Source organism: Artemia franciscana, chromosome 19 (genome assembly GCF_032884065.1).
Source record: "Artemia franciscana chromosome 19, ASM3288406v1, whole genome shotgun sequence".
In the NCBI taxonomy this organism is placed as follows: Eukaryota; Metazoa; Arthropoda; class Branchiopoda; order Anostraca; family Artemiidae; genus Artemia; species Artemia franciscana.
Window position 1 is genome coordinate 5204603 of NC_088881.1, and position 22189 is coordinate 5226791.

The 22189-nt window shown below is 36.1% G+C and overlaps 1 protein-coding gene across 2 annotated transcripts in view; it reads right to left on the reverse strand.

The window, feature by feature from the left end:
* The window catches only part of LOC136039192 (dual serine/threonine and tyrosine protein kinase-like), a 100242-nt gene that overhangs the window by 26194 nt on the left and 51859 nt on the right, over nucleotides 1–22189 (reverse strand). The window contains exons 7-10 of one of the 2 annotated variants that reach the window (XM_065722713.1): nucleotides 17370–17601; nucleotides 14219–14466; nucleotides 7385–7597; nucleotides 1174–1366 (exon numbers count right to left, since the gene is read on the reverse strand). In XM_065722713.1, coding sequence (XP_065578785.1) covers nucleotides 1174–1366; nucleotides 7385–7597; nucleotides 14219–14466; nucleotides 17370–17601 — 886 coding nt within the window. The remainder of the gene's footprint in view (nucleotides 1–1173; nucleotides 1367–7384; nucleotides 7598–14218; nucleotides 14467–17369; nucleotides 17602–22189) is intronic. The other variant, XM_065722714.1, reaches the window with a different exon arrangement.

A 22189-nucleotide genomic window follows, 5' to 3' on the forward strand; every position in this document is an offset into this window, starting at 1 on the left:
TACAAGTGACATGAGCGATTTCAAATCGGAAATTAGTAAAAAATTCACATCTTTTCTTTCTTTTTTTCCGTCCTTCCTTTCTTTCTTTTTCCATCACATTTCTTTAAACCGATTTAAATTGTCACCCATTGCTGCCAAACACATTATAAAGCAAGACACAAACTTTAAGCAAGAGTTTTTAAAGTCTAGTTTCTCACCAGCTTACACTGTTCTTTCTTTTTCAACTTTCCCTCCAATCAATCAATCAATTAACCTCTCTCCCTCTCTCTCCCGCTCCCCCCTCTCTCTCTCTCTCTCTCTCTCGCTCTCTCACTCTCTCTCTTTCAGAACTAGTTAAGAGGGCGTCTCAGCGTCATCATTCTAGAAGAATTTGACGAAGATAGTCAAAATTCAAACTTGAATAAAAATTATTTCCGCATAAGATTATTAATATCTTGAAAGCGCTAAAACTTTTTCTTCCTCGCTTTTTTCCCTATTTTTTATCTATCTCTTTCAGAACCAGTTAAGAGGCGTCTCAGCGTCATCATTCTAAGAGAGTTTGCCAAAGATAATCAAAATTCAAACTTTAATAGAGATTATTTTCACATAGGTTGACCATTGTTTTGTTAGTACTGAGAACTTACGACGTTCTTATCCATGATGTGTATATGCTAGAACGGCCATATTGTCCAAGCGCCATTTTTTTAATTTTTTCTTTCAAAAGACAAACATTCAAGGTGGCTACTATTACAGAATGGCCGACATTATTTTCCTTTTTTTCGAAGATCAATGTTCTAATAGGCTGCTATTATAGAATGAGCAATTTAAACACAAGGATCTTGGGTCGTAAATTTATTTACAAAACTACAGGAGTACCATTTGTGCAAAACCTTGACATTAACAATGCCAAAACACAAACATTGAAGCAACGGACAGGAAAACAAACTTGCCATATACGAAAATATTAACCAAAAACTTTACTAAATTAGCCATAAATAGCAGATTCCTTAACACCTGTCACAATAAGGTGACAAGGTCCTAAATTTGTACCACAGAATTACGAGAGCATCATTTGCGCAGAATCTTGTCAAAACCTTTTGTGCAAACCTTGACATTAACAATGCCAAATCATAAAAAAAGTAACTAATAAAAAGCTAATTTGCCATTTGCCAAAAAAATAACAAAAAAAATTACCAAATTTACCATAAGTAGCAGAGTCCTTCAGAGATACAGCCTCAAGCGACAGACGAGCAAGACGAGGTGCATGATATCGACGCATGCGCTGCCCAATCTCCTCACACCTTTCTAACTGCCCATTGAGACGTGCCTCTAACTGACGCATGCTCTGTTGAAAGGCCTCATGAGATTCTCGAAGTCTTTCGCAAAGCTGAAAAAAAAAGTATTATAAAACACCCAATGGATACCGAGGGTACACCACGTTATAATTTGGCGTAGAAGAAACCATGTTGCACAACAGTGACACGATATGTCACGCTTAGTTATGTTTCATTCATAGCACGATTCCAGTGGTCTAGCATACCGTATAATTGAACTTCAGTCAACGTTTTTCAAGCCATACATCCTAACCAGTTAACAATGGTAGCCACGAGGTTGACAGAAGTGGTGCTCTTGTTGATTGTGTTACTACCGGCCTTCCTTATCCCCCTCCCAAAGAAATTTTTTATTTTAATAAATAATCACGACCTACCTGGATATCGAAGACACACACAAAAAAAAATCGTCTACACTATATCCAATCCAGCAAGCATTATATACCAGCGAACCTTCCATAATAAGCCACAATTTCACACCTTGCGCTGCCACAAGCAGTTTGACAGGATTGATAGCCTGTTAAGATTCGTTGCCATATGACTAAACTTGGATCCTAAATCTTCAAAGGAAAACTTCAAAGCTATTTGGCTAGTTATTTTGTCGTTAGATTCAGTCAAGCCAAGCTAAAGTCAAATCCTTAAAACATGGTAATTTATTTAATGATAAAGCCAATTGTGAGTCAAAATGTCAAAGCCAATGAGGTACGACACCCGAAATTAGTTTCTTGCAACAGGCAGCATATACCAGCGACCCTTACCCAATAAGCTACAATTTCACCCCTTAAGCTACCACAGGCTGTTTGTCAAAATTGCTCCCCTTGAAGTTTCGATGTCTCATAATTTGTTGAACTCAGATCCTACATTTTGAAGGGAGAGTACGAGTGAATGATTTATTTAGTAATTAAACCCGTAAAATGTGTTTCCCTATCTAATATAAAAAAGGAGCATAAAATATAAGAAATCGGAAAAGAAATAGCACAAAGAAATTGAAGAAACAAGAATTAGGCAAAATTCAAAAGGAGGTACATACAGAAAACGAGGCTGAAAGAGAAGAAAAAAACACTTTACATAATATTCAGTCCTTTTGTTTTATTTAAACATACTAAAACTGCGTGAGGAGCGTCTTTAACATACCAGACAACAATAATATTCAATATATCAGAGTCCGAAAATTTTCGTAGTTTGATTTGCATTTTAATTCTTTCATTTTCATAAAGTCTATGCTCAGAAAGATAATGAAACAAAGTCTTTTCATCCCTACAATCACAAATTAAACAAGTGCTTTTACTAATTCTGAATAAAAATATATTCAATTTACAACAAAAGAGAGAGTATAAAAGCCACTTGGCGGGGATAAACAGTATATAGAGTATAGAAGTCAAAGCGAGTGACAATAAAAGGGAGAGTATAGAAAGCCACTAGGCGGGAGAATAACGTATAGAAGCCAAAGGAAGTGACAATAAAAGGGAAAATATAGAAGCCAATTGGCAGGAGTATACGGTATATAGAGTGTAGAAGCCAAAGGGGGTGACAATAAAATGGAGAATATAGAAGCAAATTGGCGGGAGTATATGTCGTATATAGAGTATAGAAGCCAAAGAGAGAGTATAGAAGCCACTTGGCCGGAGTATACAGTATATAGAGTATAGAAGTCAAAGCGAGTGGCAATCAAAGGGAGAGAATAGAAGCTAAAGCTTCTATTATCAATTAAAGGAAGTATACAAAGTATAGAGTATAGAAGCCAAAGGGAGTGAAAATATAGGGAAGAGTATAGAAGCCACTTGGTAGGAGTACACACAGAAACTAAAGCGAGTGACAATAAAAGGGAGAATATGAAAGCCAATTGGCGGGGGTATACAGTATATAGAGTACAGAAGCCGAAGGGAGTGAGTATAGAAGCCACTTGGCCGGAGTGCGAAGTAAAGAAGCCAAAAGGAGTGACAATAAACGGGAGAACATAGAATCCACTTGGCGGGAGAATACAGTATATAGAGTATAGAAGCCAAATGGACTTTCAATAAAAGAGGGAGTATAGAAGCCACTTGGAAGCCAAAGGGAATGACAATAAAAGGAAGACTACAGAAGCCACTTGGCTCTTTTTGTCGTTAGATTTGGTGAGCTAAACTCATATCCTCAAAACCTGCTTATTGTCAAACTATACAGCAAATTATAGTGCCCAAGCCACTAAGACGTAATAACTTAATTCCTTGCACAGCCAAGATAAAACCAAAGAACTTTCGCTATTATGACACGCTTTCATCCTTTAGGGACTTGTTACCCTCAGGATTCGCTGCCGTATCATTGAAATCGAATCCTAAACCTTTAGAGAGAATATCAAAATTAATCGGATAGTAATTTCGCCGTTAGATTTGGCCAAGCAAAGCTAAATTCAAGTCATCAAAACCTGCTTATTAATTTAATAACAAAGCCGCTTTGAGTGTCAAAACCACGGAGAAATGATAGCAAAGCTAATTTCTTGCGACATGCAAAATATAACCAGAGAACCTTGACTAATAAGCCACAATTTCATCCCTTTCGTTATAAGAAATTTAGAGAGAATTTCTACTCTCAGAGATTCATTGTCATATCGTTGAGCTCGAATCCTAAATCCTTAAGATAATAAAAAAGTAGTTTGCATTGTATTTTTGTCATTAGATTTGGCCCAGCGAAGCTAAATTGAATCAAGAAAAAATCTGCTCATTTATTTAGTGTGATCATGGGCTCTTCGGGAAAGTGTAAGCTTCTAGAGCTTGTTGCAAGTTGCGGGTTTCGGGAAAAAAAAAAGTTTTTGTTATGTATGATGATAACAAGTCCCTAAAGGATTACCCTCTATGATGTTTCAGCGGCATCCCCAACAAAAAAAAGAAAAAAAGCGGCACCCCGACAAAAAAAGGAGATCAAAAGAGAGAAAGGTGACACATCGCAACATTCCATGTGAAAAGGGAATTTTTCTTGTTGTTCAAAAGGGGGACTGTAATTCTCCTAGATGAGGTTTTCGGTTATGGTAACTAGTGCAATTTTCATTTCGATCTGATAAATTCGTTGATACAATAAACTTTTACCGTTAAGATTGACAAAAATTTTACTTAGTCAAAAGTGATCCGAGTGATGCCCAGGGAGCATATAAGGTTTTTATGGAAGGGATGGTCGTACAAACTTTGGAGGGGACTTATTCGATGGTAAATCAGATTTTCTAGTGCCCTTCTCAAGAGTCACAAGTGATATAAGGGCAACTAAACCCGATAACTATTCCTGAATCAGCGTGAAATAGCAATTCTTTTACACTTGACCTTTTTTACGCGTTTTAAAATTCGGTTACTATGGGCTGGAAATCGTCCTTTAGTAGGTCGCCCATAAATAATGATGATTTTGTAACAGCATTCGAATTAGCTTTGCTACTAAAGAATCAATAACGAGAAGTAGAAGACAAGAAGTCGTTCTCCTTTGTTCGTCCATTTTCACCAATTTCTTTGGACATTTAGGACGTATGCTCTGGGCTATGCATGAGACATACTATCCAGAAATAGCCTATTTAGAAAACAAAAGTTCTGCTTTAGTCTTCATCTATTATAACCCGCATACTATTGGCAAAACCGGATCCTTGGCGACACCTGGTAACAATGGTGACAGTCTCCTAACGTAATAAATCTACTAAGCTTGCCAAATTCAATGGCATGCTGGACTCTTGAATCTACGCCTTTCAGCCAATCAGGCATCATGCTCACCCAAATAATGGATAGGTACAATACCTCTCAGCAGATGGCACTGGTCACAGACTTGAAGGGACCTCGTAACTGCTATAACAGGACAGAAAGGCCTAAACTTTGCAATAATTTGGGCCGAGATGCCAGTGCTAGTAAGCATGATTATTGCTGATGCCATGCACTTATAAGCAGTTTTACGAGCAGTAAATTGCCAGTGTATTCACATGATATGTTGGACATTTTAGCAACCCTGTTGAGCCACTAAACACCCGCCTATACCAAATGACAGATTCAGCTTCTTTTAAAATACTGGCCATAATTTTAAGACATTACATAGGATAATTTCTTTCTCCTGTTTCACCAAAAAGCAAACACATCAAGTATCGCGTTTGCAACGTCAGAAGCCTCAGCTCGAGCAGGGCTCGGCTTCTTTATCATAGATTCAAACATTTGAATAGCACAAATAACAGGCTTTCCAATGGCTTTCCAGCGTGCTATGATTGCTTTTTGGGCAACAAATATTTTTTCTGGTGGAATGCCTATGCCAAGATCTCCACACGCTAGTGATTTATCACTAGCGATATCACCTTTACTAGCGAATGATGTAATTTATCGTCAAACTGCCAAGTGTACTTTGCTGCTGCGCTGCCTATTCACAGAAGTGATTCTATTACAAGACAGGAATTCCGTGGCCACTTTTAAACTGTCAGATGTCTGCCAAAAATGGCAACTGAAAATTCGGTATCACTTCTCTCTTGCATTACTTTTGGTTCATCAGTTGCCTTCTGTTCAGGCTTCCGCTATCCCCGAATTTTCGGAGATTTTCGCAGCAGCAAAGATCTCCACACGCTAGTCATTTATCACTAGCGATATCACCTTTACTAGCGAATGATGTAATTTATCGTCAAACTGCCAAGTGTACTTTGCTGCTGCACTGCCTATTCACAGAAGTGATTCTATTACAAGACAGGAATTCTGTGGCCACTTTTAAACTGTCAGATGTCTGCCAAAAATGGCAACTGAGAATTCGGTATCACTTCTCTCTTGCATAACTTTTGGTTCATCAGTTGCCTTCTGTTCAAGGCTTCCGCTATCCCCGAATTTTCGGGGATTTTCGCAGCAGCAAAGATCTCCACACGCTAGTCATTTATCACTAGCGATATCACCTTTACTAGCGAATGATGTAATTTATCGTCAAACTGCCAAGTGTACTTTGCTGCTGCGCTGCCTATTCACAGAAGTGATTCTATTACAAGACAGGAATTCTGTGGCCACTTTTAAACTGTCAGATGTCTGCCAAAAATGGCAACTGAAAATTCGGTATCACTTCTCTCTTGCATTACTTTTGGTTCATCAGTTGCCTTCTGTTCAAGGCTTCCGCTATCCCCGAATTTTCGGGGATTTTCGCAGCAGCAAAGATCTCCACACGCTAGTCATTTATCACTAGCGATATCACCTTTACTAGCGAATGATGTAATTTATCGTCAAACTGCCAAGTGTACTTTGCTGCTGCGCTGCCTATTCACAGAAGTGATTCTATTACAAGACAGGAATTCCATGGCCACTTTTAAACTGTCAGATGTCTGCCAAAAATGGTAACTGAAAATTCGGTATCACTTCTCTCTTGCATTACTTTTGGTTCATCAGTTGCCTTCTGTTCAAGGCTTCCGCTATCCCCGAATTTTCGGGGATTTTCGCAGCAGCAAAGATCTCCACACGCTAGTCATTTATCACTAGCGATATCACCTTTACTAGCGAATGATGTAATTTATCGTCAAACTGCCAAGTGTACTTTGCTGCTGCACTGCCTATTCACAGAAGTGATTCTATTACAAGACAGGAATTCTGTGGCCACTTTTAAACTGTCAGATGTCTGCCAAAAATGGCAACTGAGAGTTCAGTATCACTTCTCTCTTGCATTACTTTTGGCTCATCAGTTCCCTTCTGCTCAAGGCTTCCATTATCCCCGAATTTTCGGAGATTTTCCCATAAATCTCTGTGTCTCTCCACTCAAGAAAAATGCTTGGGCCTAGGGGCGCCAAAATGCTTAGGCCTAGAGGCGCCAAAGATTTAAATCCAGCCCTGTAGACAAGCAAGGAATACAGTTTAAAGAGATTGCATACAGTTTGTAGCTTTCACTAAAACATGACGAATTTTAGTAATGAAGAGTTTGTGAGGTTTAAGGATGACGAATTTTTTTGATGACGCAGTTTGGCAATTATGCCCTGTCTTTTGTCTCTCAGGTGGGGTTATCATAATGAGACTTTCACAAGCAGTTTTTTTGTTTATTTTTTTTTTTTTTTGGGGGGGGGGTAATTATTTTTAAGGGTATTTTTTCTAGGTCCTCATAAAAGAAAGGTTTAGACTCACCTGATGACAAACACCTCGTGCTAATCTACTTGGATTTAAAGAGTCAAGGGTCTCTGCAGCCACATTCGCTCTCCATTCACGATCCGGTTTGGGAGGTGCATTCCAAGGCAAAACAATCTGCATAATAAGCTGTAGCAACTGCTCAAAGAATGTAGAAACAAAGGATGTGGATGACCGAACACTGACCTGAACTTGATATGCGGCATTTAAAATCTGCAAATAAGAACAGAATACTATAATGAGGGGAGAAGAATAGAATTATCACCACTGAAAAACATTATTTCAACTATTCAATTGGTGCTTGTTAATCATTCAGAACCTCCGCAAGTCAGGGAGACCCAGAATGACCATTGGCAGGATGTTAGAAAAGAGGGCGAAGTTGACAAGGTCTTCGATGGAGGAGCTTTGGTCGATGGCTAAGGATAGTTCGTCGTGGCGAACCACTGTCGCTGCCTTATGTGCCTTCAGGCATGGGAGGACCTAAGTAAGTAAGTAATTATTCAGAACACATTCAAGTTCTTGATCTGAATGTAAGATATGAGAAAAAGTATTTGGTAAAGCATAAAGTATTTGGACGGCGGAAATTAGAAAACAATTCTTACTTTATAAAAAGCAGAATAACTGTAGCTACTACAATTTGCCTGCAGACCCACTACACTTTACTCCCATCCCCCTTTATGTGAAAATATATAGCCCAAATTATATCCAGTGCATTCTGTCACCCAAGTCCAATGCATTCTGTCACCCGTCATTTGTATTTGCGGCTATGAAACCTGTTTTCTCATATTTTGCATTCAGATCAAGAATGCAAAATATGAACTCATCAAACAAAATATAACTAGCACAAAATATTAACTCATTATTTTATTTTAAAAATAATACAAAATACTAGTCAAGAATATTTACGCTTTATATGACGTACAAATATACAAACAACCAATAAATAACAATAAAACCAAAACCAGAATTATGACCCCAAAATACCAAAATTATTGCAACTAGGAAATACATACATACTAAGGGGATTGTTGTTCCATCTAAGTGTGGATTAATCAGATAATTCGTGGTAACAAACTGTAAGTAAGGACAAACTCGGGCCAATAGTAGCCAAAACTGTAAAACACAAAGGGAATTTGATAACAATTAAAGCATCAAAAGTGTTCTTTTTATGTTGGTTTCAACTACATAAAATTCATTGCGTTTAATATCACCCATCAAAAGCTGCGGGTCTCAGAAAGTTTGCCTGATTTTTGAAAAAGGGGAGAATAACACCAAAATCCAGCATCAGAGAACCCTACTTTAGAGGTTTCAAGCTCCTATCTACAAATATGTGGATTTTTTTTTGCAAGAATGAAGATAGTAGATGCGTGTTTATTTCTTTCTTTTCCCCAAGGGTGATCGCATCTAACCAATAGTCGGGAGAGGGCTCATTCGAACGGAAATTAAAATTCTTAGTGTTCTTTTTAAATGACCAAAAAGATTGTACCCCGGGAAAGTGGTGTTTCTGCTATTTTGTGGCACTAAACTAAGATTTTGGCCCAAAGATGACCAAGTTGCTATCGATTGACAATTCTAAGACAGCCAATCAAATTAATAGTATCAAAGAGCAATTTATTGAACATCCCAGTTATTGAGAAGAAATAACGCACAGTGCAGCCTTTGTTCCTGAAAAGTCGTTCGAAATAAATTCGAATGACTTTTAATTCGAGATAGTGGTTTAAATAGATAAATATCTTAATGCTTAAAATTGCTAAGTTGAATCAGTTGATTTTTCATGAAATTATATTTAATGATATGTAATTCCACATTAACTATTATGAGCATGAACTATTAAATGAAGGAGGAGTCATTTTTTATGTGCAGTGAGCATCAGCTATTATATAAAGGAGGAGTGGTAGGTCATTTTTAGGCGCAGTAAGCATCAGCTATTATATGAAGGAGGAATGATAGGTTATTTTGTAGGCGTAGTGAGCATCTGCTATTATATGAAGGAGGAGTGCTAGTTCATTTTGTAGGTGCAGTGATTAGACACCTCAAAGAGTAAATGTTATTACGCAAATACTACAACTCTCATTGAGCCGTCAGATAAATATAAAATGAGTTTTCAAGGAGCTTTGTTTTCAGGAATTTCAAATGGTAATAATCCGCTTTTCCTATTTCTATACAACTTTTAATGTCTTTAAAAACATGTACATAGTCTTCAAATCTATTTTAGTCAAGTTAAATCAAGTTGGACCGTCTCAATAGCTACTGCAAGACTTCTATTTCCCTGTAACTCTAAAACTATTTGTTTACAGATGATGGTGTGTCACCTAAAGTATTTAAAATTGCTTTATTTAATTTAACTGTTTTATTTTAATTGTTTTAACTGTTTTATTTAGTTTAAATAGTTTATTAATATTTAGCTCTGATATTTCATGCAAAACTAGATTAGTGTAGAAAGAACCCTATTTTAGAGGTCGCAATGGCTTCAGTCGGGTAGAAGATCAAAAGTCACACAATTTTTCCATCTATATATATATATATATATATATATATATATATATATATATATATATATATATATATATATATATAAATAAGTTGTTTGTTTGTGTGTCTGTCTGTCGACTGACGTCGTGTTTGTCCGCATATGACGTCTGAATTATTTCATCATATACCAATTCAAAAACGAATGTATTCAAGCCGAAGTAGCTGAGTTGGTAAAGCGTTATGTTCCAGGTACTAGGTTCGAGAGGATCCAGGTTTGAACCTTGGCTTTAGCATTAATACAAAAGAAGAAAAAAAACTAAAAAAGGTAATAACTACAAAAAAAAACTAAAAAGAAAATACTAAAAAAACTAAAAAAGCTAAAAAACTAAAAAACTGAAAAATTAAGGAGAAAAAGAAAACTAAAAAAAAAGTAAAAGAAAAAAAAACTAAAAAAGGTAAAAACTACAAAAAAAACTAAAAAGAAAAAAGAAAACAAGAGCTAAGAGCTCATATGACACTTGTGACGAGGCGAGAAGAGCTAAGAGCCAAGAGATCATATGGTATGAGCTCTAACAAAATTCTAAGAATCAATAGATTGATTTAAAAAGGAAAATAAGAGGCTTAATGCCGGTCAAGATTTAAAATAAAAGCTCTGAGTCACAAAGTCCTTCTAAATATCAAAATTCATTAAGATCCGATCACCCACTCGTAAGTTATAAATACCAAATTTTTTCAAATATTTCCTCTCCCTTTTGCCCCCCAGATGGTCGAATCTGGGAAAACGACTTTATCAAGTCAAATTGTGCAGCTCCCTGACACGCCTACCAATTTTCATCGCCCTAGCACGTCCAGAAGCACCGAACTCGCCAAATCACTGAACCCCTCCCCCCAACTCCCCCAAAGAGAGCGAATCCAGTACGATTCTGTCAATCATGTATCAAGGACATTTGTTTATTCTATCCAGTAAGCTTCATCCCGATTCCTCCACTCCAAGTGTTTTTCCAAAAATTCCCCCTCCAACTCCCCCCAATGTCAAAAGATCTGGTCGGGATTTGAAATAAGAGCTCTGAGATATGAATTCCTTCTAAAAATCAAGTTTCATTACGATCCGATCATCTATTCGTAAGATAAAAATACCCCAATTTTCATGTTTTCCAAGAATTCCGGTTTCCCCCTCCAACTCCCCCGAATGTCACAGGATCTGGTCGGAATTTGAAATTAGAACTTTAAAGCACAAGATCCTTCTAAATATCAAATTTCATTAAGATCTGGTCACCCTTTCGTAAGTTACAAATACCTCAATTTTCAAAATTACCACGCACCCCCCCCCCCCAATTCAACCAAAGAGAGCAGATCCGGCCCAGTTATGTCGGTCACGTATCTTAGACATGTTTCTATTCTTCCCATCCAGTTTCATCCTGATCTCACCGCTTTAAGTATTTTCTAAGATTTCCGGTCCCCCCAACTGCCCCCCCCCCAATTACGCTTGATCCGGTTGAGATTCAAAATAAGATATCTGAGTTAAGAGGTCCTTCTAAATATGAAGTTTCATGAAGATCCGATCACTCCTTCGTAAGTTAAAAATACGTCATTTTTTCTTATTTTTCAGAATTACCCCCCCCCCCCCCCAATTGAGCTGATCCGTTCCAATTATGTAAATCACGTATGCAAGACTTCTGCTTATTTTTACAACCAAGTTTCATCCCAATCCCTCCAATCTAAGCGTTTTTCATCATTTTAGGTTTTCCCACCCCAAACTTCCCCCAATGTTACCAGATCCGGTCAGGATTTAAAATAAGAGCTTTGAGACACGATATCATTCTAAATATCAAATTTCATGGAGATCCAATCAACCGTTCGTAAGTTAAAAATACCTCATTTTTTCTAATTTTTCAGAATTAACCCCCCCCCCCCCAACTACCCCAAAGAGAGCGGATCCGTTCTGGTTATGTTAATCATGTATCTAGGACTTGTGTTTTTTCCCACCAAGTTTCATCCCGATCCCTCCACTCTAAGTGTTTTCCAAGTTTTAGGTTTCCCCCCCCCAGTGTCACCAGATCCGGTCAGGTTTAAAATAAGAGCTCTGAGCCAAGATATCCTTCTAAATATCAAATTTCATTGAGATCCGATCACCCGTTCGTAAGTTAAAAATACCTCATTTTTTCTAGTTTTTAAGAATTACTCCCCCACCCAGCTACCCCAAAGAGAGCGAATCAGTTCCGATTATGTCAATCATGTATCTGGGACTTGCGCTTATTTTTCCCCTCAAGTTTCATCCCGATCCCTCCACTCCAAGTGTTTTCCAAGATTTTAGGTTTCCCCCCTCCAACCCCCCCCCCCCAATGTCATCAGATCCGGTCGGGATTTAAAATGAGAGCTCTGAGACACAACATCATTCCAAACATCATATTTCATTAAGATCCAATCACCCGCTCATAAATTAAAAATACCTCATTTTTTCTATTTTTTCCGATTTAACCTGCCCCCCACTCCTCCCAGATGGTCAAATAGGGAAAACGACTATTCCCAATTTAATCTGGTCCGGTCCCTGATATGCTTGCCAAATTTCATCGTCCTAGCTTACCTGGAAGTGCCTAAAGTAGCAAAACTGGCACTTTAGGTTTCCCCCTCCAACTCCCCCCAATGTCATCAGATCCGGTAGGGATTTAAAATAAGGGCTCTGAGACACAATATCATTCCAAACATCAAATTTCATTAAGATCCAATCACCCACTCATAAGTTAAAAATACTTCATTTTTCTATTTTTTGCGAATTAACGGGCCCCCCACTCCCCCCCCCCAGATGGTCAAATCGGGAAAACGACTATTTCTAATTTAATCTGGTCCGGCCCCTGATACGCTTGCTAAATTTCATCGTCCTAGCTTACCTGGAAGTGCCTAAAGTAGCAAAACCGGGACCGACAGACAGACCGACAGACAGATCGACAGACAGAATTGACGATTACTATATGTCACTTGGTTTATACCAAGTGCCATAAAAACTAAAAAAGCTAAAAAAAAAAGATAAAAACCAAAAAAAGCCAAAAGCCAAAAAAAAAAAAAAAAAATAAGCTAGTATATATATATATATATATATATATATATATATATATATATATATATATATATATATATATGTTTTGACTTTTGAAAAAATAAGAGTCCAGTATCACTCGCTACCTGACCTTCATTGTCGAGCTAAATTTCTAAACAATTAATTAGAAAATTTTCTTGTGACGCTTTTACCTCTAAATACATTGAAAAGTATTCGAAGAAATAGAAATTAACCTTGCCTCCAAGAATAAAATTATCCATTAAACTAATTAAATTTAGCTCAGTCAATAAAGCTTAATTAATTAATCTCATTAATTAAAATTTACTTGATTTAAAAACAATAATGAGTTAAATTAATAAAAAAAAAAGTTGCCAACCATCTGCAGTTGGGATGCAGTAGTCCGCAGTTGGGATGGGAGGATGTCGTAAAGAAAGATTTACGGGAAATGCGAACTTCTTGTGAGGGTGTAAACATAGAGGCTTTTAATAAATGAGATGGAAGAGGAGCATGCGTAGCTGTATTGGTCTCCAGCGGCTTGGCACTGCGGTGAGTTATTAGTAGAAGTAGAGGTAATTATTCTATTAAATTCATCGATTCGGCGTTAACAGAAGTCTCTGTCTTCAACAGATTAGCCAGAAGTTTAAGATCAAACGAATTTTAACGTTTGTAGTTAAAATTGTAAAATTTTTTGTAGTTAAAAAAAAAATTGTAGTTAGTAAAATCCGTAGTTTTCAACAGATTAGCCAGAAGTTTAAAATCAAAACGAATTTTACTACTTCTTTGCTATTTCTACGCGTAGAATCGAAAATATAAATTCAGCTTTTTGTATTGTGAAATTCATTTTCTTAAGACGCGTCTTTATTATGGCAATCGCGCGATTTTAGATTTTTTCTTTTCGGCCACTCTAGAGATGTTTAAGGCTCAGAAGGAAAATCGAGCGAATCTGAAGTGACTTTCTTCAAATAAATTCAAATCTAGTGCCATCAGACTGTGGGAAAGAGACAAAAGTGATTTTTTGCCATCTCTCCTAGGTTTAAAAAAACACCTCTTTTTCCAAATCTCATTAAAAATGGCCATTTTTGGTACTTCTATTGACGAAATCGGAAAAACAAATAACAACAAAATATCCCCCCCCCCTAATTTTCAAGAGTTGAACCCACTGGTAAAATCTAGTCAACAAAGAGTGTTTTCTAACCTAACCTCGCATGAAAAACCCATAATGAAGAAAGTCTTTTACGTGCGCATCTTTCTTGTATTTTTCCTTTAAAATAAGCTGTACTCACACCCGAATCCAGTAAGATCCTCACCTGTTTAAGAGAGTCATGTGCCCGATGATCATGTTCCTCGTCATCTTCTTCAAGAGCTTCAACACAGCGTTGCAACGTACCAATAACAGACTTCCTATAAACATCTATTGAGTCCACTAGCTGAGCTGCCACTGCTTTATTAAGAGCACCAAGCACAAGCTCTTGAATAACTTCAGTGTGCTTTTCCACCTCCTGACTGCTCATTGGATGGGAGTCTTCATAGCCACTATCCTCTGAGTCATCAACTCCTTAAAAAAAATCACCATTACTTTTGCTGCACGATACCTTTCATGAACGGCTTAGGGGTGGGGAAAGAGGCAGTTGGTTGGTACCCCCTGCCTCTGAAGTGGCACACCCTCTGAAGTTCTAAATCATGTAAACCAACCTGGAAATAACTTATTTGTACAAAATTGGACAGTATTGATTTATACTGTCCAATGGTTTATTTGGACAGTCGGTGAATGTGAATGTTCGCAGCTACTGCGAGATTCATGAAAAGTAGAACACTTTTCTGGCAAAACACTAGTTGTCAATTCTTAGATCCCTTCTCCCTTTAAAAATTTCGCGAATTTGCCCAATTCACTTGAAATAAACTAAAAGTTAATCATGATCATGAAGTAATCAAAGTCATTCACTACTTCGAAAACAGTACTTTAGTAAAACTGCAAACTTGTAAAGCTCAATAACCCCTCGCATTTTTTTATTTATAAAAATCATTGTTTTATATCAATAAAAAATTATAGCGTATATTAATAAACAATTAATGTTTTATATTAATAAACAAGGACTTAACTGTTAATGTCCTTGTTTATTTGTCTTTTTTTCTGAGGTTCTAATGTCAACTTTGTCTTTCCAGTTTCTCTACTTTCTTGGTTTCTGCTTATTTCTATTATTATAATTACTACCAGTTTTTTTCACTGTATGCTAGTGTTTATTCTTCTTCACCTTCATTTCATATGTATTGTTTGATTTAGGGTATTATTTATGGTTCTTTTAGTGCTTTATTATTGTGTTGTATGGCCCATAACAAGCAAAGCTTCTTGAGCCAAATAACTTTTTTATGTTTGTAATAGTGTTTTAGTATTAATAAAACGATTGATGATTGATTGATGATATATAATTAACTATAAATATTTTTATCTTTTTTATATTTATATATAAACACAACAACAGGTAAAACTTTGGGGATTTGTTTATAAGACACTGAAACTTGCTCAAAACTCAAATTAATATTTCGACGCAATATCCAAGGACCTTCCTCAGCAAAACACATATAAATAAAAAAACAACAATAAAATTCGACCTTCGAACTAATTTTTTTTTAACAGTCCCAGAATAATTACTTCAACGAAGTTCATTAAAAATTGCAAGGATATTACTTCAGGTTCGTTGAAGCAATGACCCTGTGACTGTTTTTTTTTAATTAATTAATTTTAGTAGTAAAAGTCGCATTTTACTGTAAGTCTTTTCATTGGAATTTTAATGGACATATTTGGCAGCAAGTTTAAGCAAATTGAGTCCTCTGTTTTTATTTTTCCCACGTCTTCAACACTGTTCCTTGAAGATAAACGTATTAGACCGAATTTAAGAAACTTAAAATTGAGTTTTAAGCAAAAAGTAAGTAGATCGAATTTAAAGAATTAGAAGCAGTCAGTTGGGACGAGATAATAGATAATTTTGCAGAGGCTAAAGTAAGAAAAGTCAGATTTAAATAAACAGAAATTTTTATGAATCCACGGAAATTTTGCTAATAAATAAAATTCTCGTTAAAATTTGGCCTGAAAATTTTTGGGAGACAGGAAGAATGGTGCTAATCAGGAATTTTCCCCGGGTGAAAGGGAGGCCAGAACTACTACTCTGCGAGACATTAAGTTTTAATTTTAATTCAATTTACGAGCCTTTTCCTTAAAAAGTAACTTAATTAATGTTTATGTTATACATTTTAACTCATTTCCCATTATCCCTTACCATATCGCTTGAATTCTCGAATTATTTTTTTCTACGTATAAATCAATTAAATGTATGAATTGTGATAAAATAATTCTTTCATAGTTCTTAACCAATATTTTTTTCTGTACTAACCCAGCGACAAAGTGTTGAAACACTGGTTGTATCTTGATCTGTTGTAAAGTGTTGAAGGGTTGGATCAGCCACAATTTTCAGAGAAATGACGGAACAGTAATTTTAGAATGATTTTTCTCAATCATTTCAATAATTGAAAATTAACAAATAATTTTATTGAAAAATTTGAATGAATCATTACTTATTTTACACAGCTTTATTTTCGAGGAAAATAAGCGGGATCAGGGATCTCATTAAATACAATACAACACAAGATTGAGAACCGTAATATGGGTTCAAGGTCTAGTGAAGATCTGTTAGAACATCCTTGAATTCAAATTTAAAACGACACACAAATGTTCAAAAACCAATTGCGTCATTTGCGTTTTATTGAAAACTTTAAGTGTTTTGAAAAGTGTGCTTTAATGTTTCAAAACGTGAATCAAAAATAAAAAAACCTTTATAATATATTTTGCCTTAGATAAAGCATAAATAAGATAAATTACAATAATAACTAAAATAAAATTATTCAAAAAAAGGGAATGTAACATTTGAAAATGCGTTGGCGCAGTTAATTAATGACTAGTGTAAACTAAGCCCCACCTGTAAAAAGTGGAACCCTGTCTAGACAAACTGATTGTAAAAACAAGATGTAATCAAATAACAAAGCACATTACATTCCATTTAGTGGTAAAAAGAGGGGTTTACATATATGACGTCAATTCATAGTATGACGTCAAGATAAAATAAAAAAAAAAGTAAATTACATTCCACTTAGTGACAAAAAGTCTGATTTAATTTGCTTGTGTTTATGTATATGACGTAGTCCAATAAAATAATTACTTAAGCGAACATCAAAAAGGGAAGCCCCCTGATTTATAAGCCTGACTGGTTCCTGTATGAAAATTTAAGCCAATACCAGAACAAAAAGTTTACGAGTCACTCTACTTTTTTTTACCCATCAACACTGTGATATAATTATGATTTTTCGACATTCAGGTGAGCCACAAAACCGTCTAAAATCCACGACTGGTTACATCAATGATCACTGAATGATCACAATGATCACTGAAAAAACATGTTCACTCACCAGGAAATTTATAATTTCGTGCCATTTCAAGAAGATCCTCTCTTTTCAAGGCTGCCGTTTCAACAATTATTGAACGAATCTCATCATGTTTCCCAGTAGTAAGCGTCATGAGATTTTGATAAAGCTGATCTTCTTGTCGCTTTGCGAATAGTATGCGACGTGGCGTTATTTGTATGCTGCGTGCTACATCAAAAGCGGACAAAACGAATAATCGCAGGCAACGATCATGCACCTAAGCAAGGGGAGAGTGACAAACAAGCAAAAACAGCTTTAGTATTTCACATAAAACTCAGGGACGCCAATTGAAGAAGGGTGAAGTAGGTTTTTTTTATATCTTTATTGCAAAAGGAACGAAGGAGAACCCTTCCCCTTGCTTTTCGCGAATTGGCACCCTTGATGAAACTCATCTATAATGTATGCAAAACATCTCTACTAGATTTATCGGAGAAATAAAGAATACCAGTAGTTTTGGGGTTATGGATACTACCGGGGCCCAACCCCTTCGGTTCTCGGTACCAGGACTTATTTTTAATAAATAATGTCAGTTTTCCTTATGGATACTAACGGGGACCTACTCCTTTGAGTCCCGGTACCGGGACCTTTTTTTTCATAAAGAATGTCTACTTTCCTACAATTCCGTAGTAGAAAGTGAGCTTGAATTTCGTTGGTTTATGGCTATGACGCATTTCGTAAGCCAACTGCATCATTCTTTAAACGTATTTCAGAAAGCCAATAAACCCCTGTCTTTAAAACCTAATTGGCTCCTGTGTGAAATCTTGACAAAATAGAAAGAATGGAAAGTTTTCAAGTTGCAATATTGTTTTTAAAAGTAAGCTCTCTGGCCCTCTGTACTACAAAACAACCACACACACAACACACACACAATACAAACACAACATGCACACACAACACACACAACTCATACACAACACACACAACACACACACAACACGAATACAACACAAACAACAACACACACAGTAGAGAGAACGGAAAGTTTCCAAGTCGCAAGATTGTATTTAAAAGCAAACTCTCTGGCCCTCTGTACTACAAAACAACCGCAAACACAACACAACACACACACACACAACATACACCACAACACACACAGTAGAAAGAACGGAAAGTTTTCAAGTGGCAAGATTGTTTTTAAAGTAATCTCTCTGGCCCTCTGTGCTACAACACACACACACACAATACACACAACAACACACACACAACACACACTCACACATACAACACACACACAGCACACACACTCACACAACATACACATAACACACACACAATACGCACATACAGCATGAACACACAACACACACACACAACACAAACACAACATGCACACACAACACACACAGCCCATACACAAAACACACGGACACAACACACACACAACACGAATAAAACACAAACACAACACACACAACAACACACATAGTAGAGAGAACGGAAAGTTTTCAAGGCGCAAGATTGTTTTTAAAAGTAAACTCTCTGGCCCTCTGTACTACAAAACAACCGGAAACACAACACACACACACAACACACACAACAACACACACAGTAGAAAGAACGGAAAGTTTTCAAGTCGCAAGATTGTTTCTAAAAGTAAACTCTCTGGCCCTCTGTGCTACAAAACATACACACAATACATAAACAACACACACACAACACACACACACACATACAACATAAACACAGCACACACACAACACACACACTCACACAACATACACACAACACACACAGACAATACGCACATACAGCATGAACACACAACACACGCACACAACACACATCAACACACACACAACACGCACATACAAAAAAGCGCAAGTTTTTGATTAACGAATGAAAAAAGGGGTTTCCAGATACTTTTTGGATTTATTGGGTTTATTTGGACAATGAATTTTTTTTCGGATTAGCAAAAATAAATTTCTAGATTTTTTGGATCATGCACCTAAGTAGGGGGGAAATGACAAAAAATAAACATGAAAAAAGCTTCAAGGTATAACACATCATTAATGTGTGTAAAATACTTTAAAAAAAACAAAGAAATTGCTCCCTATAATGCCATTGCCAAAGGTTTGCCTTAATTTTACTGGTTTATGCATGTGACGTAATTCATAAGTAAATCTTAAAGCACATGCCAAAAATTGCAGCCACTACCCTCCACCTTTTTAAAACCTGATGGGATTCGGTGTGAAATTTTAAGCCAGTATTAAGAGCGATAAGTCATCAAGTCGCAACATTTTTTCTTTAAGTGAATATCTTCCGCCTTTAATTTTATACATTAAATATTTATTTCTGTTTTAGGTATTAAAATAAAAACTATAAAGACATACGTGGAACCTCTTAATTAAAAAATGACAAAAATGAGTTTTTAGACATTTCGTTCTTCGGATTTTCCAAAATTATAATTTTCGTAATCAATGGCATGGAGTTCCAAAACTTAAAAATCTTCTCCCTACATACCAGAAGGTGGTTTCCCAGTAGGGGAACGTTTGCGAATCGAATGTAGCTTAACCAGTGCCTAAAATTTACAATGATGGGTCAGTGCCAGACCCATCAAGAGACTGATATGCCACTAATTCCCTACCTACTTGAATCACTAGGTTTCAAACATCGGTTCAATCATTGAAGAAGCCAAAAAATTATTTTGAAGGGATAATCCCCCAGGAAAACGGTTCCAGATGGATGCACCAGACAAAATCTGTTCTAGATCTCTATTCTATGTATTCCTCCTCTAGGTGAATAGAGCACTGAGTCTATATATTTATCTTGTCTCCTTGACATATCTTATTATATACTTGACATATTATTATTATTATTTATATTATATTATTATTTACCTGACATACGTATGATCCTTGACATAGCAAAGGTATAATCTCAAACAAAACTTCTTTATAAAGATGTTATTTTTTCTATATTCATCATTATTCTTTATAAACTTCTTTGTACTTTTTAGTGCATTCAGATAAAAACCATTTTTGTTGAAACACAGATTTAGAGAAAGCCTACCTCTAGTATTTACCTCTAGTATAATGGTTGGAAATTAATAGCTATTACTGTAATGATAACTGTTACAAAAAACTTTAATAAAATCGCAGAAAACTGTCGGGTATGACTTCGTCTTTTCGTAAAAAAGAGGGTATCCTTAGAATTCAGATAAAAACCACTTCTGTTGAAACTAAGCCCCTTCTAAATCTAACCCCCTCCAGATTATTTAATGCAACACATGTATCTTGAAAGATTACTTCTTTCAGATACGAGGTCATATATGAACGACTCCACTGGCTGATTCCCTATGGTTCGTTCTTTACTATATTCCATCTAGGAAAAGCCGAAGGCCTTTTCCTGTGCGAGATACACATTTTGTCAAATGTTAACTGCGTTTAATCATACATGATCTAATCTTCACAATCCCTTGGAGTTATAAAGCGCCTCTATCTTTCGGTAAACCCAAACATCTTCTGTCTACATATTTGACTTATCACCTCGACACGTGATAGCACAAAAATAAGCATAACTCTGGTTCAGGCTTAGGGTTAATAAGCAAGTAGTTATGAAACACACATATTCATGGGTAAAAACATCCAAACCTAGTGGGGTACTTGTTAATTAATCACAACACACTCAAGAATTTTGATCTGCAAGATCTGACAAAAACACGTTTAGCTATCTGTATACACAGACGATTAGCTTAGACTTAGTGGAAAAACTACATTGTAGGTATACTTTAATTAAATATTTAATGTATATAATTGGTATTTTGGTTAGGTTAGGTATTTAATATACTGCGTTCTGGGCAGCCTACTTTCTAGAATCCTTTGTTGTAGTTTCCATAATTTTGTTAATAAAATATTGTATTTCAATCATATTTAGATATATTTCATTAGGATAAACTTCACTTCTTGGATGTGTTCTGAATAATTAGAAAGTACCGGGTTTTCTTGAGGAATAGGGTCTAAATTTTTTAAAGCATCGTTTCAAGCTAAAACAAATCAACAACCGTAAAAAATGATAATGGTCAAGAAAAAAAAATATTATAATCCGGAAAACGTGGCGTTTTTCCACCAGTCTCTGAACCAGTAATTCTTACAAAATTAACGCGTTGTTTATGCTAACTAAATTAGTTTTGAGAGTTTGGCTTGATAAAATATATATTTTCAATGCTGGATTGTTGGAAATAATAAGTATTAAATGTAGGTTTGAGCTCGTCCAATCTAACCTAATATACTGCCAAGCCAAACGAATCTTCCTTCTTTGAGCATCTACTTTTATACACTAAAATTTTTACCATAGACCGCGGTTTTTTCTGAATAAAACTAGCTTATCTTTGCATGGGTTTACTCTTGAAATGTTAGACGAACGACCTTGTGTATCCAACAACCGTGGGGTAACGAACCGAGGGAGAACGACCGTGGGGTAAACGTTGGGGCAACTAATTTACTTCGTCGAACGTCCATGTCTTATAAATTTATTTTATTTGCCATCATAAAGCTAGGTATTTGCGGAGAAAAGCAGGTTTATTATTCGCACGTGCATCCTCATAAAACACTACAAGAAAAGCATCTGTCCAGCCATCTATGCAAGGCATAAGGTAACGGTAGCTCTTTTTGAATGCTTTTGAATGTCCTGCACTTTTTAAGTCTTAAAATTTTTCATGAAAATACTGCATTTTAGTACTTTCTATTAGTTGTTCATTTATTACTTGTGCGCGCACGATCTTTAAACGTTAGAAAAAAAAACACTCTGTCTATTCAGCCCTTTAAAAAAGGAATGGGCAAACGATGGCTAGGGCAAACAAACTTTCT